Below are 16818 nucleotides of genomic sequence, written 5' to 3'. Positions count from 1 at the left end.
TAGGTGGAGTGAAAATAATCCCACTGGAATTTTACTAGGAAGGAAAAGAGATTAATATGTCAGTTGTTGCAGAGACTGTTAGGTTATTTTTATCAAATAAACAGTTATATCCTCTCATATTTCACAACTGAAATACAGTCAGGCCTCAGATGTGCTGTGGTGATTCATATTTGATTGGTGTAATGGCAAGTGATTTTTGATGTTCAGGCTGATGAGAGGTATTACTATCACGACAAATAAGCCTACACCAGCTGGTGACATCCAGCTTCCTGGAAAATGTTCAGATTAAATGCAGGAGAACAGGAACTCATTACAGGGCCCAAATGTTCCTGTAGTAGTTTAATATTTACAAAAGTAAAGTCTGTGGATTGGGGTCAGGGTTGGTCTCATGCAAACAGTGAGACAGGCACAAAAGCGGAAAAAACAGGTTATGCAGGTGAAATGAAACAAATAATAAAACCATTGTGCTGCTTTAGTGCCACCGGATAACAAAAACCTACTTTAGCACATCTGGAGAAACTGAAAACAGGAATTACATTTTTATATTAGTTTAACTGCTACATCTAGAATGTCAGTTGGAAAAGATGCAACTAGAGGATGGATTTGTGCAGGCTCGCAACAGCGAACAGGCTACAGCTAGGCAGCTCTCTTACCAGTGCTGTCATTGCAAGCCAGCACACCAGCCACAGTTACAAAATGTGGAACTACACCTCTCGTATTAGGGACCAATCTAGTTAAACCTCGCTTAGAGGGAATATTTACGAATCTGTCCTTTGACATGTCCTTGCCTCACTCCACTTTTCCATTCTCATGGCCAGTGTCTACTTTCTTCTCACTGCATTTATTTGAGTAATATCACGTCTCTTGAAAATGATGGATGATCTTACATGCTTAAAAAGAAGGGACAGTCATTTGATCAGAGAGATGTATCTTCCCTAGTCACTGAAGAAAGTGAAAGGGACAAAATGGTCCATGAAAAATTTCTTTTTTTCAAGTGGAGAAGTCCTCATTTATCTCTCTCTTTCTCCAGTCAAGTTGATTTAAACTCTTTTATTGAAGTCCAGGTATCAGTGACATTGTAACTTACTGTCTTGTAGACTATTGCTGAGTGAAAATACAAAACAAAGTCACAGTCTTAAATGTCTGAGTTCATACAAACTTAAAGAAAACTTGTCTAAATGTAAGCCTGATGGTAAAGGATTTACCAGAGAGTAAAACTGTAACAGTGGCACAGAACTTAATTATATCAAGAATGCATACATAGGCAACTGATGGCAGCTGATGAGTCAGTCTTAGTGTGGTTGCCATCACTTTTGTATGCATCTCAGCTTCTTGGTGACAGCTGTCACAACCTTACATATAGAAATATGTATCTACTGAAATATCATTGGGCCTTATTTATTCATGTACAGAAATTTTTCACTGAAAATGACAAGAGAGAACAAATTATCATTGGTCTGTCATGGATGGGTCCTGAGAAACTCCTCAGATGTCCATCAAGAGTCCCTGTGACTTCCTTTACATTGTGTGTCAATTCATGTAACTGATTGAGTTGATCTTCATTTAATTGCTCCTATTTAATTTGTATTTTTCCTTTTTTTCTATTCAAAGACCAGGGTAACCAAACTGAACATCTGTAACCTTGCAATGAATCTGACAGCCAAACTGAGCTACAGCAGTTTTCAGCTGTAGAAACATGTTTCATTTTTCCTTTCCGTATGCATTTAGATGAGGTGTTCAGATTGAATCCAAGCGTGATCTACCACTAAGATATCCCAAAACTGATTCTTCTTATTGATAAAGATGTTTGATGCCATTTGAGAAACTGGCATTTGAAGGAGTTTTCTTCAGAAGATTACGCAAAGAGTAACAGAGACAGAAATCAAGAAGATTGCAATATAACTCTTACTTTGTTCTAAATTCTTTGTAGATTATCTTCACCGTGAGACTGGAGTGCTTAAATGATGCTATAAGACATTCACAAAATGCCACCTAATCTGGTAGGCTCTTAAACTCCTTTGACGTCTAAATTCTGCAGCAGTATACACACACACACACACGCACACACGCGGTGAAGTCCTAACAAAGTTGAACTGCTTAGCATCTGTATTACAGCTAGACTCTGTCAAGATTTGGTAGCTATTCATAACCATGCCCACTTGTGGGTGTAATATGTTGACATGCTCAGATTGTGTCTAGCCTGACCTAAGGCTCAGGCAAGGGGGAAGTGACTGTCCTCCTTTCTCCACCATGTCAGACATTCACCCAGATTGTGGGAATGGCAACTCTGGGAGACTCGTAAAGGATTTGAAATCACATCCTGACCTTACAGTAAGTCACTTGATTGGTAGGCCTTAAAGTGTTCAGGGAGGAGTGCTCTCATTTTGATTATGCTCCTCTCTACCTTTCTGTTGTGATAAGGTGAGTAAAAGACCAGCAGCTCATGGACATAATTTGCAGAGAAGAGTTATGTTCCTAGGAGGTTCTTCGCACAATGCAACTTTTCATGCTGTTAGACAGCCACAGAACAGGGATCTTCAGCTTAGGAGAGCACACTCATCTCATCTTGGACAGCCTATATTTTTGCTCCAGGAACATGCTGGGTTAGCATGTTCTAAATAGGAATGTAAATGGTGTTTGCCTTTACTGTGCAAGATTGCACCAGAGAACTTTCAGGACAGCAGCTCTTCCTGACTGCATTCAGTTCAAGTATGGGGATTAACAGCAATTTCAAGTTTTACTACTAGTCTGTACATGTTTATGTTAAAAGGAAGCATGGTGGTTACTGAGCTTGCATCACGATAATAAGGATAAGAAACCCATGCTAACTGAAGGCAACAAACCTCTTTAAAACTAGTGTTTGGATGCTGAGTGCTTGCTTCCTAGTAACTGGCAACTTCAGAGCGAGCTTCCCACTACTCCAGGATGGAGAGTTCCTTGCAGTCATGTTCATAAACAGTCTGGAGATATGGAGCTAGCAAATCAAGAGTTTGTATTTTTAAAAGGGAACTTATTGAAATTCAAAGGGCTGCCTCATAAGGGTTCAGCTTATGACAGCAGTGTATAAACATGCTAAGGATAACATATAGGTTCGTTACAGGATCTGGCAAGGTTTGGGAAGATTTTTAGCATATGATGGAGAAAATGGTCTTGGAAGAACTGGGGAACAAAGTTTTAAATAGATTTGTCTAAAGTGTCTTACCTGATACTTGGGGAATGGTGGGAAGACCTGAATTATTTTTTTTCTAATGCAATGTTTTGGTGGGTTTACGCACACACACTTGGAAGACAAGGAGTTTTTGATTGGTGAATGAGAAGTTTGAGCCAGTGACCAGGTATAATATCAAGATTTCTGTTGGTCTCCTCTTTTATTCAGTTATAACCACCTAAAGCAGAATTCAGTTCTTTTAGTGCAGCCAAATAACTAAAGAGAAAACTCCAGCAGAGCCTACTCTTGAAATTGATGGGGTAAGTCGCTGCTGGAGTTACTTGGAATTTTTCTTTCCTAAGAGAATTTTTTTACTGTACTTTTACTGTATGGTTCTTTTTACAGCATGTTTTTTTAAATATGAAAATAGCACTATCAGATAAAGTGATTGCAAAAAATAATATATTTTCCAGAACAGTCTTAAACTGCATTTATATTGTAGTAAATGAGGTGTACAGCATTACAGTGGAAGATATGCTAGAAAGATCACACCTATTTCCATGATTTTGGCTTCTTAGTTTAATGATCTTAATCATATTTTGGCCTTATCTACAAAGTCTCATGACATAGTATTTTTACTTGTCAGGAGATTGCTGTGTTACAGGGTTTCTGCCAGAAAGGTGGGATTGTCATTTAGATGTTGTTCTTGAATTTATTCTGGTTTTCTTTGTCCTACCCAGTTCCTGTATTCTTGAATTCTAATTTCTTGTGAAGTAATACAGGTTTTCAAGAAATTACAGCAAAATTCAACCTTATGTGGGGCACGAGCCTTTTTTTAATAGGGTTATGTGTTCTGAATTCTTATACTCCTTTCATTTTACTTGCTTTATCCCTGCAGGTTATAACGTATTTGCTTCACGGAAAGAAAGCACATAGAAACTTATCTTGCAGTGTCAGCTAAAAGTACTTCGTTTGTTCTGTGTCTTGCTGTCTTTGTATTCAGATAAGCCTTATTAGTTCAGAGACATTTAGTTTGTGTGGATTAATAAAATTCAAGAAAGGAATTTTCAAATGAATCTTGAAAGCAAATCAGAGTACGGATCAGGCTTACTTATATGCAGAGAATGTTCTGAGAAGAAACATTACCTTATGTTGATGATAATCAGATGTATATTGTCCTCCAGCTTATTACAGAGCGAATCTCAGAATTTTGCAGTTAGCATACTATAAAAAGAATATTACAAAACTTGATTATCTTGTTTTTACAAGCAAAGCAATAAGAATGCCCTAGTGTCTTAGTGTTATCCAGTGAGATGTTGCTTTGTTGGTGGGATAAGAGGTTATTGGGCAGCTGTGGAAATGCAGAATAGACTAAGCCTGTACTCCACTACAACATCTGCATATAAAGCTGTGTGGATTGAGTTGCAGGAGGAATTTTAAAAACAAACAAAAATACAGAAAAATTTGCCCTGGGCCTATTTAGACTTCATGACATTAAATAACAATAAAATATATCTCTTCAGTCTCACCTATTCAGGATTTTTCCTTGCAAGTCTTTTTTTTTTTATTTTATAATTTGAATCAGCTAATTTAATTAATTATAATTTGAATAAATTCTTATGCAACAAAATAGGTAATTCTGTTTCCTGTAAAATGCCAACAAAAATAAACTTTGTGGGACATAAGCCAGAACTGGGTTTCACGGAACAGAAATAGTCTTAGATATGTCTATAGGGTGAGTGCAGGAAGCCACAAGTTGCCATACCTATCCCATGAGCTGCATTGCTTCAGATCAGCTCTACTTCAAGGTTACATGCTATGCTTTTGCACAGACTTGCTAGCACGCCAACACAGCGAAGCTTTCAGTCCAAAGGTAGTGCAAAACCACCTGTGAGATGGGGCAGAGGAAGCTCATGACTGTTTGCCCCCATACATGCACATGTAAGACCTGGCCCTAAAATTTAGGTAGGAATTGCTAGGTGACTAAGCAGTAAGATGACAGCTGAAAATTCAGATGCCTTTCAAAGGCAAAGGAATAATTTGAACTGCTCCTGCACATCAGCAGATTCTGAACTAACAGGAAAAAACACATAGGTACCAATGTGAGCAGCTGAAAGAAAATTTCTCTTCAACATCCATCATTGATCAAAAACCCATGTGGAGATGCATAAAGAATATGAAGGAAAATAAGATGTTCAACAGACAGGTGACTCTATCAGCAGGAAAGCAGGGTACTTAATACTCTGTAGTGTTTGCTCAACACTGTAATGAAGATAGCATACGTTTATTGGTATTTTTCCATGTTTTAAGACTGAGAAATCAGACCAGCTAAGCTTAAAAGTTGTGTGGACTACTGAATTTTTTTTGTTTAATTCTCCCCATTAGAAATATCATTCACTCAAGGCATGAAGAAATTAATGATTTTTTTTTTCTGCTGCACAGAACCTGAAGCGCGTGGCAGAGACATGGATGGATGAGTTTGCAGAGTACATTTACCAGCGACGGCCTGAGTACAGACATCTCTCAACTGGTGATATCTCTGCCCAGAAGGAACTTCGCAAGCACCTTAAATGTAAAGATTTCAAGTGGTTCATGGCTGCAGTGGCTTGGGATGTCCCCAAATATTATCCTCCTGTGGAGCCTCCACCTGCTGCCTGGGGAGAGGTGAGGAATACACAAATTAGATCAAATTTAAATGAGTCTAACATTTTACATTGCAGGAAATTAAAATTATGAAATTAGATTCAGCTCCTATGATAAATAGTGTTATTAAGGGAGTTCACAGTGATTGGAACAAACCCTGGACTAGCCATTAAAATGAGAAACCATCATGTCTTAGAACGATCGCTGTCCTTTTTATAATTCATTACAATTTTGTGTGTACAGGCCATAAGATGCATGCACAATGAGGAGAAGAATGTGAAAAAGACTATGTAGCACTCATTATTGCATGTCACAAGATGATTTTAGATGCTGAGAATCACCTTAGCAAAAAGGAGGTCTAAGGGCAACACTTTGTTTTTGCATATCCACTTATATACCTCTTCTTGTTCTTACAAGGACAACTGTATGTAGGTGGAGTTAGGTTTGCTCTGTTCTGCTCGCACATGCAAATGTGACAAGCGAAGCTTGGATATTTTTCTTCTAGAAAGACTGGTTTTGCTCAGCTTGTGATCTGCATTATGTAGGTGCTGTCATGACCGAGTACCAGTAGCAGACAAATGCAATGTTTCTTTTGGGGCATGAAGGGAGGGAGAGACCACCAAGACAGAAGCCAATACCCAAGCATCACTCCAGAGCAGGGGCAAGCAAACAGCCTGCTGGAACTCTCCACCCATGATCAAAGATTCAGACCTGCATTCAGACCTCTCTGAAGAGCAGAGCCGTAGCACACCTTGCTTTGACAGTGTGTTTTGTGTAGAAGAAATGAAAACACAAAGAGTGCAGGGACAGGAAATTACTTCCATAGCTGCACTGAAAAATTGCAGTGGCCTTTTTACTCCTAGGAAACACAGTGGATTCACTCCATGGAAAGGTGGTATGCAGAGGGCTTTTTCCTCTCAATTCATTAAGATTTATAAAGAAGGCTTTGCTCTTTCAGTGTATTGTGCTACTTTTTTAAAAACAGTAGGAATATCTGTGCTGTGAGTTCTGGCCTTCTCTAATTTGCTGGAGATCTTCTTGGGGCTCTCAGACAATTACCTTTTATACTTGAAACCAAAGGATGAAGATGAAACTTTGACTAAAACATTTGGTAAGACCCCTCACTCCTCTGCATATCCCCAGTGGTCAAGGCTGGACCATGCAGGGGATTTCTAAACATAGGTGCCTCTACTATTCTTCAGAATTTCTTTTTAAAAATGCAAATTACCTCATTGCAAAAATTTAAAAATAACTTTCTGTGGTAGTAGCAGTCCTTAACTATTCTTTGTAAGCTACCAGTTACAGATGTTCAAAGGAACTTCAATTTATGTGTGTCTTACTGTTTGCTACTTCTTGGCAATAATTAATTCCTTTGTTGTTAAAGTTTCTTCTATCTTTGATACTGCTGCCCACACATTATGGGATTAATGTATACCACGAGGTAAGGAGTTTATCAGTAGAAGTCAGGCTGGATCGGGTGCTGTGACTGCTACTGTGATCTTCCTTCACCATCTTCCACATATACATGTGCATCCTTGAAGGACTGTGATCATGAGATGTGTAATTTCTCTGGCCAGCTGAGCAATCCGTAACTCAATCAGAGCGTCTAAGTGGAAGAGACTGTGATTCAGGTATTCATTCTTTTCACAGCAATATTAATATACTCCTTGCATAAAAGCAAGACTTTTAAAAAGTAAATCAAAGATCATAGCAGTGGTATCAAATCTGTACCTTAAAAGCACTTATTGAGTTCTTAGGAAGGAAGTGAAGACCAAAGGCTTTCTTTTTCCCCTAAAATGTACTTTCTCTAAAATAACAAGAAGTTTCAGCCCTACTACTCTATTTTTTCCTGAGACTGTCACATTCCTGTGAAGTTTTAATTAATTGGTTGGCACTTCCAAGGAACTTGAACAAACTTGAAGGTCAATGGCTGTCATAACTAGAAACTTGAAGACAAAAACAGACTGTGTGTTATTGCTTTGTAAGAATCAAGGAGCTCTAGAAACCTTGATGATTATACACACCAAAAGTCTGTGCCAAGACTGACTGTCATTTAGTACCCTCTCTGCTTCCACTTGGAAAGACTTTACATCTGCTTGCCTATGCTAGTCTGAGAAAGAATAAACAATGAAGTACTCAGACAATTTTTGGCTCCAGTATTTTGATATCTAGCAAGTAAAAGCGTGTGGTGTGAAAGCAGCCATCTCACAAACAGCCTCTGCACAACTCCTCTTTTTTCTGCAAACATTTATTTAAAATCTGACTCTCACATTTCTTGACAAAATCTGTTCATGGTGGAAAAGAAGGAAATTTGAAAAACAAAAAAAAAATCTTCTTCGCTACACTTGTCATAGCCTTCTCTCTTCTGCGTGTTTGTGCCTTTTGTCCTTTGTAGCTGGCAGGGTGTACGTTCCCTTGATACTCTGTTCTGCCATGTAACATCTGAAATATGGGCAGTAAAGCAATGTAACAGCGAATCCAGACAGATTAAGGTTAGTGAGACTGTCAGTTCTATGTCTGGGTGAGATAACGGTACTCTTTCCTCTCCCACTATGGGAAAAAGGAAAGTTTTCAATCAGGTTTTGTTCTTATTCTTCCAAATATATTGGAAAGTATGCTACCAGTTGCAAAACAGTAATACCCATCCTATTCTCTTTCTAAGACAGAATAATTTATTTGTAATGTGTATCTGAAATCCTGTTGAAGGAAGTTAAAACAATGGCAGCATTAGGTGAGATTTGGAAACCAAATGTTTTCTTAGGACGTATTCATGAATCTACAAGCTGTGATCCAGCATGAATATATTATGCGCATATCATAGCTTCCAACAATAGCTTTAAAAACACATTTTACAGTAAAACAATCATATAATGTCAGCCATTGTCATTTATTTGAGACTTCATGAGTCCTATAGTCAAGGGGATATGAAAAAAAAATTTGTTTTACTCAGTCAAAAGGGAAATATTTCAGCTTGGTTTCATTTGCTGTTACATGAACTTGTTATTCAATGATTTAATACACAGCAAGTGTCTCAATCACTGCAGCAGTGCTAAGCTCTAGGACCTGAAAATACCCCTTTCTCAGTCCCAAACTCCTGGATTTTACAGAACTGTTTTACAGTACTGACATGAAAATGTCACCCATGAAGTTAAGTCAAGTAGCACATTTGAAAAAGGATTAAAGCCTAAGAACTCACTAACTTCTCTTTTGATTACTTTCTTTTTTTAAAGTGTCATCCTCATACCCTTAATGAGTCAATCTCAGCCCACCAAGTGTCACACGTCTGTTGTACAAAAGCGATACAACCAGCTATTCCCCACCCTGCACAGACCAAGTGCTGCGCAGCTGGGCTGTTCAAATTCTTTCATCGGGATCAGTGTCACACTGAATAACAGAGTCCTCTGTTTCTTCAGTGAGGTCTTTGGCAGTGCTTGACTTCTTTTAACTTCGACTTTTTATGGCTCACACAAAGGATAAATACTTTTGAAATTACTATGTATCAGTTGACGGGAAAGGTGGCTCATTTTTCCATATTTGATCTGTAGACATTGATGGCCCTAGGGTTATCTGAGAATGTAAGCAGTGCACTAAAACTGGCTTTAAGTGCTGCTCAAATGAAAAAAAGCAACATAAATTAACATTGCTAATGTCTTCTAAGAGCTACAGCCACTTTCTTATTTGAGGCATTAAATCAGATGCATGGAAAATGTTACATAAACTGATAGCACCAAAGTGCCTCTTTTGTTGCTGTATTGAGGCACCCCAAGGATAGTCCCAGCACCAGTTCCACATTCATCATTCTAACAGATGACCATATTGAATATAAAGTTGCTTTAGATTGCTACACCTTCCCACTTTTTGCTTTTGGTGCAGACAGTTTCATGCCCTCATGAGCATGCAGGGTAGCTCCCAGGACCCCTGAGAGTGCTTCTCTCTGGTTCACTCTGCCCCCAGGGAGGCTGAAATGTCCCTGGGTGACAGCCTGGCTCCAGTGCAGGCAGGGCAAGGCTGCAGGAGCCAGGACATCGCCCACTGTCTCAACAGCAAATCTTGCAGGAACTCATTTGCCTGGGAACAAAGTTGTAGTTTTAGAATTGTCAAAGAATATTGGTCAATATAACTGCTGGACTCTGGGAAGCTGTAATTTCTCCCTATAATTTCTTTTTCAGCCTAAAGTACATTCCCTTAAAAGGAAGGAGGAAATTCGCTTTGCTTTGAAGTATAGGGGTGTGGGGGGAGGTTGTCTTGCTTTTTTCTCCATTTAACATGGAGCATGCTAGTGTCCATTACACAGCTCCCACCAAAATGTTCAAAAATCTCAAAATTAATCCTAGCAGGTTGTATCAATGGCCTACGACCCTTCTTTTTCCTCAGAAGACTGTTGCTTTTCTGACAAGAAGATTATCACGGTAATCAACACATCCATTGCTTTCCAGTTTCCATTCTATGCCTGCGTACTAATGACAAATACTACGGTTTTGAGAGTGTAGTGCTAGACCATCTTAATCTGCCTCTCCCATGGGGAGCTTATTAAATCATATAACTGCTGGCTTTCTGCAAAACTCCAACATAAATTTAACCAGAGGTCAAGTAATCTGGGAGACCATATATTCTGCAATATGTAAACACTGTTTGTGAACCCCGTTTTTTATTTATTTATTTATTTATTCTCTTTTCTTGATCGGTGTCCAAAAAAAAATCTCTTTTTTTTTTTCCCTTGAATACCTGTCTATCAAATCAGCAGCTTCAAATGTCAAGAGGTAACAGTGTCTTCTTCAAACCTAAGGTCTAGGCTTTCAGGCCTTCTGTCCTCCCGTGTTCCAGCTCTTATTTTACATCACATTCCTCCTTCCCCATTGCAGTGCCAGCGAACTAAGCTACTTCTTTCTCAAGGCCTGGCATACTCCGGAGAAACGTCTTTTTAACATGGGCTGGCTAACTTAGAGAAAGCAAGCTGTAGGTTTAACCTAAGTTCACTGCTTTTTGTAAAACCCACGTATTACTGCATCTAGGCTTACCCAGTGATTACCCCTTATGGCTTGCTACCTCATTTAAAGCACAGAAGTCAGACGCTACACCAGCAGAAATCCCACTCAGGTGACACGTCTTTGTTTTCCAAGCGCCAGTGCAGCACTGAAAAGCCTGTACATCCTTGCTCAGACACCTCCAGTGTAGAAGATGGAGAAAACAGACCCCTTAGAGTTTGTATTCTCTGTGCTTTTACGCCTCATCTGCTCTCTATGAGGACTGCAGGGCCCATAGTCTTAGTATCTGTGTCCCACCGTGTGTTAAGATGGCATTTCAAGAACTAAATATGCAGACTTACATATAGTGTCCTATGCTTTTTTCAGAATGTATTTAATTCTGAAACAACCTTTAAAATCACTGCTAACCATCCTTATTAGTCCATACAGGCTCCTCGAAAGCATGCTTTTCCTGTATGCCTATATGTGTGTACAAATGATAGCATTTAAGGTTAAGCAAATAAGCTTTGTATGCAGCAACTCAGTGCCCTACCTGCATGGGTGATAAAATCTGTCTCCTGTTCATCCCCAGTCTCTACAATTACACAAATACAAATGTTGGAAATGTGAGTGTATTACCATCACTAGCTATTTCTTTGCTAGTTGTAACTCATAACCTCAAAAATCCAAAATCCATTGTGCTGTGTGACTGGAGACAAGGCAGTTCAAATGCATATTGATGTATAAATGAGAAAAAAGCCTCTCCTTGCTGTGCTTCTGCCTTCCTTCTTTTGTCCGTGAAAGCATCTTAGGGGATTTGCAGGCCGTGTGGTGCTGGTGCTCGGCAGAACATTCCCCGTGGCTCTGGCAGCAGCACGATGGCTCAGTTCAATTTCTAGCAACTGCCAAGGCCAGACAGAAATGCCAGAGAACAAAAGCACAGACTTGACTGAAACGCCTCTATTACAAAGTGAAAATGAAAAACAAACCATGACCCCTCTGCAGTTGAAAGGAAGGATAAAACAAACAAAAAAAAGGATGAGCTAACACGTAAGCTGCAACAAACCAGAGGAAAAACTAACTCAAGGAAACCTTTCAGGAGCAGAGGGAAGAGGAGAGGAACTAAAGAACAGGGGAGACAGACTCCAGCAGTGAAAGAACTAAATGTAGCTTCAGCTCAAACCTTTTCCAGGAATGCATTGAACACATTTACCAGATAGATCAAATGACTCAGAATGGGATGGAACAATGCCTTTGAGACAAAATTATGAAAGCCCTTTAATCCAGTAAGCATTCATTGGATGTGGAATGTATTCACTGCCATTTTACAATCCTGAATCACATAAATATACCCCAATCATTAATGGCAATTGTTACCAGCTCCACTTTAATTAGCTCGCACGCTCTAAGAACAGAACTGATGTATCATTTAATTTTGTATTAGGCCAGTAATCTTTATTTATATGATGTAAATGTAAGTGCACTGAGAAATGATGGAACACTCTCAAAAAAATTACACTTGGAGTAGGTATTTCACATGAAACTTTAAAAATATAAATTTAAAATCTATTCCTCTCATTATTCTTTCATGTATCTTTTGCTGGATGATATGAAAATAAAGGCAGGGGTTTTGAGAACTAATCACCTTTCATCCTTTTTTTTCAGTTAACATGACCCTTTGTACTGTGGGGCTGCTCAGTGCTGGGTTTCTGCATCTGGTTGTGTGTATGAAATGCTAGTGTTTTACTGCATCTATAGCAATTTTTATTGTATTGAAAAAAAGTAAAAACAATCTATAACTGGGCTTGTGCAAGTTTTAGAAGAATAATTCTCTCAGCTCTGGTGAAGGCTCAAAGGTTCTTGGAGCTAATTGCTCAAACTGATGCTCCCCCATCATTTGCCCAATCTGCTCTTTTCTAAGCTAAACAAATACGGCTCTTAAAACCTTTCCTGAAGGTGACAGTTTTTACATTTTCTCCACTTCCTGTTGCTTTCCCATCTGTCTAAATCTTTCTTAGATCATGGTGAATAGACTCAATTCCAGTCCTCCAGAAAGAAAAAGAGCAGAGTAGCTCTCCCATGTGTCTTGCAAGCATGAGGATTGCCCCTCCTTGCAATGTTTTGTGCTATGCTGCGAAGTTTTCCATCCTTTGGATGTGGATGAGGTATGCAGTGATGACATTTACATTTGTCTAACATAATATGGCAACAACAGTGACATCTAAAATATTTTCCTTGGAAAGATACAAATGTCAACTCAACTGTATCGCCATTTGGCATCTAGATTTTCTTTTTTTTAAATAAGGATCAAAGTAGTGGCCAATGTCAAAATATGCACCTGCTTTCTATATATTATACATACAGAATTTGTGCATGTTTCCATGCATGTATGTACATTTTGATTACTCACTCAGCTTCTGTGTATCTCATTGACAGGGTAAGGTTTTTTAAGAAATCCTCTTCATTCTGGAGGTGTCTAAAGGATTTTTAAATAGCCCAACTAAGGTACTCAAGGAGAAATGTGCATGGTTTTGCAAAATAAATCTGGGATTTTATTCCTTTTGTTGGCAGTGGGCATCCTACTCCTTTTCAACCCAGTCTTTTAAAAAAAATATATGTGGCAGCAGTGGTACATAACTGCTATGACAGATAGTCACAGATTAATTATTACGCAGTTGCTTCAGTCTCAAAAATGAGATTTTCCTTTTAAGAATAAGTTACACTGCAGAGTGTTTGCAGAAGGCGTGCAGACAGGACAAGGAACCTCCATGGGTAAGCATAGTTTCAGTACAGATTTGTTGAGTACTTTTTAATTTTATGCACTTCGGGCACTAGTGTGTAACCTTATCTACAATGGTGTTATTGTGTCAAAGTAAGAACAAGGATTGGAACAGGGCGTGCCTGAGTTTTCAAGAAATACTGCTCCAAAGCCTGTGAAAGACTCATACAGAAATCATTTCCTCTTAATACAGTTGATCTGTCTTGCTCTGGTAGGAGGGAAGAAGCAGTCAGACCAAGGTCTGAACTTCCTGGACCTTTTTTTCTCTTAGTCTCTTTGCATGAAAATATTTCATACAGACTTACCTTTCATTTGTTAAGCAGACGATTTCAAACTTTGCTGCTTCTAAAGCTGCTCCCCGAAAGAGTAAGGATGTGGCTTCCTACCCTGTAAAAAGTAGTTCCCACCAGTTTTATGTAACTAATGGTCAGTCTCAAGCCCTTCAGAGCTAAACTCCTAATGCCCTAATTTTGGAAGCTCTATTCCGCTGCCTGGTTTAATGTGAAATGTTGCTGCTTGGTTTTGCAGATTCGAAACGTGGCAGCCAACCTGTGTGTGGACAGTAAACACGGAGCCACAGGGACTGAGCTGAGGCTAGACATCTGCGTGAAGGATGGCTCAGAACGGACATGGTCACACGAACAGGTATTTTAACAGCAGAAAGAAAAACAGGGTAAAATTGTTGCTTCTCTTTTCCAGTTTCTAAACATTTCTCTGAGGGCTTCTCCTTTTCCTAAGGCAAAGCAGGGTGCAGAAATAATTTGCGAATGATTGCTGACCTTAATGGCTTTTACAAAGTACTCTTTAACATAACCTCGGAAATTCCAACTGCCACCCAGGCTGCACGTTAGTCTTCATTTCGAAAAGGAATTGCAGTGCCCAAAGAGCCTTTTGGTGCCCCATTCTCCCCCACTGTGTCATGAAAACATGTTGATTTTGGTTCAGTTACCTGAAAATATTTTAAATACAGTACCTGGGCTTGTAAAGCTCTAGTGGTTTTCTGCTTTTATGCTTTCATCTCAATAAGCTCAATAAGCGGTTATATTTTAAATGAGTGTGAGGCATAAGTGAGATAAATGGGTAAAAGCTAGAAAGAAAGGGTTTCAGAAAGACAAGGAATGATAAAGACTCAAAAAAGCTTTTATCTAGGTTGGTTAGGTAGAAAAAGATGAGCTCTCAGGAGTACGGAGGAAAAGAGCTCTGATTTATACTCATTGTGGCTGTGAGTGCCACAGGAAAGGGATCATGACCCACAGGCTGTGGGTCTGGCCAAGGTGAGCAGAGAATCCGGATAAAAAGTACAACCTAACCGTTGATTAGCAATTTTAGTGAATGTGCCTTTCACAGGGGAAAGTCCCAGATTAGAAAAAACTCCCAGTGCTGAGGAGAAAAATTGACCTGGCAGTCGCACGTGGCACTTTGTAAAAGCTTAAAAGCTCAGGAGAGAGGAGTTCTGAGGGATATTTGAAGGCTGAGGTCAAGAAATCGTTCTCTGAGGATACTGAGAAATGCAGGGGGAGAGGTGCAAGTGAATGAAGCGGAGAAGCTGAGGGATGATCGCAATTTAGGTAAGTGCCAATATGGGAAAAAGAAAGTTGCTGAAAGGAGACTTCTTCACATAGCTACCACAGATAAAGCACAGCGATAGGATGCCGAGACTAGATAAATATAATCCTGTTTTGGTCATGAAAGGTATCCAGTAATTCAAACAATTAACTGACGGAAGTTGTATGGCCCAGACTGCATCACCACAGTGCTCCCTGGCTTTAAAATCCGCAAACCTGAAGAGCTCCAAACCCTTCTCAAGAAGGGAGGCAGTCCTGAGACTGCCCGGGGTGAGAGAAAGGAGGGAAGAAAACTGGAGGAAAAGGTGAGAGAAGGAAAAAAATTAGCAGGGAAAAGGGAGACTTGAAATACCCTTTGAAGGAGGCAGTACTTGAGAGGAAGGGGAAGGGACGCAAAGGGAGAAGGATGGGGAGGAATCCGTGTTTCAGCGTGCTCCAGAGCACTGCGACGCCTGGGATCAGGTCGGACGTGAAGGTCTCATCCTACGCTAACGATGAAAGGTGACTCCATGAAAACCAGCGGGGTTAAGCTAGCACAAAAGGAGTTGAGCCAACCGGCTCCACGGCTGGCCGAACCAGAACCGGGGAGCCTCAAGCAGGCCCGCGCTTTGAGGCGCGCTCCCGGGGGTGCAGCACGAATTATTTCTGCCGGGCTGGCGTGAAACCGCGCGGCGCCTTCTCGCCGCCGGGACGGCGTGGAAAACACCGCGAAGGGGACGCTTCTCCCACCCCAGCGGCGCGGCTGCGCTGGGCCGGGCCGGGCCCGGCGAGGCCCGAGCGGCGCCATTTCGTTTGGGGCCTGCCCGCGGCCGCTGAGGCGAGGCGGGAGGAGGGCTGCCGGGCGGCGGGCGGGCGGCAGAGGGCAGCTCCGCACAACCGGAGCGACGGCGGCAGCGGGGCCGGCTCCCTCAGCGACCGGCGCTTCGGCTCCTCGGCCCTCAGCCCCTCCCGGTTCGGTTCCTGGGGGTTTGGGAGGTTGTGGGGTTTTGGTTTGGTTGGTTTGGTTTGTGGGTTTTTTTCCTCTAGGAGGGAGCGCTGCACTCGCAGGTTGTTCTTCCCTCTGACGGGAACGTAGCTACCCGTGGTTTGTCCGCCTGTCAGCCAAAATCCTAGCGAGAAATGTTAGAGAATCTTTAGAAGGCAATCGCGGTGATAAATAAATACAATTATGATCCATTTATCGATATATCTGTGGATATATATATATATAAATTATATATATATATAAAAATATAAAGGAATTTATTATAATAAATAAATGTAATTTCACTTTCTCCTGGAAAGGAACCCTATTTTCTAAAACTAGAAAACAGAAGTTTTAGAAGATTATTTTGTGTTCTACCTTACCAGATAAGGACCTGGCATAATGTAGAAGGACCTAGCATAATATCTGCTACTGTATTGCTGGGCATCTTTTTATTTGCATGATTTCAGTAGTGGTAATATCCTTTTGGTTTCTGGATTAGTTTTGAAACAAAACAAAACTAATTTTACTCAAGTATTTCAGACTCCTGTTACGAGGCACGTTCATCTGGCTGATAGATTTCAAGGGTGAGTTTGTGCAAGGTACAGATTTTAAAGATACCAGCTGAGAAAGAAAGGAAAGAATTACCGAATCAAGATAGGAGACCTGGCTGAAACTCAGCGTTTCTATTCCATAGGAAATGGGATACAATGTGCAAAATATTTCATCCAGAGGAGAACTTTCAGTTTTCCTCT

At 40.3% G+C, this 16818-nt stretch overlaps 1 protein-coding gene across 1 annotated transcript in view; it reads left to right on the top strand.

Annotated features, from left to right (window-relative positions):
* The window catches only part of GALNTL6 (polypeptide N-acetylgalactosaminyltransferase like 6), a 505591-nt gene that overhangs the window by 477469 nt on the left and 11304 nt on the right, over positions 1-16818 (top strand). The window contains exons 9-10 of the mRNA XM_075028453.1: positions 5591-5812; positions 14063-14179. Coding sequence (XP_074884554.1) covers positions 5591-5812; positions 14063-14179 — 339 coding nt within the window. The remainder of the gene's footprint in view (positions 1-5590; positions 5813-14062; positions 14180-16818) is intronic.

This window comes from Buteo buteo, chromosome 1 (genome assembly GCF_964188355.1).
Source record: "Buteo buteo chromosome 1, bButBut1.hap1.1, whole genome shotgun sequence".
Taxonomy (NCBI): Eukaryota; Metazoa; Chordata; class Aves; order Accipitriformes; family Accipitridae; genus Buteo; species Buteo buteo.
The sequence above is the reverse complement of the archived record's forward strand: the minus strand, read 5'-3'. Positions and strand labels throughout refer to the sequence as shown.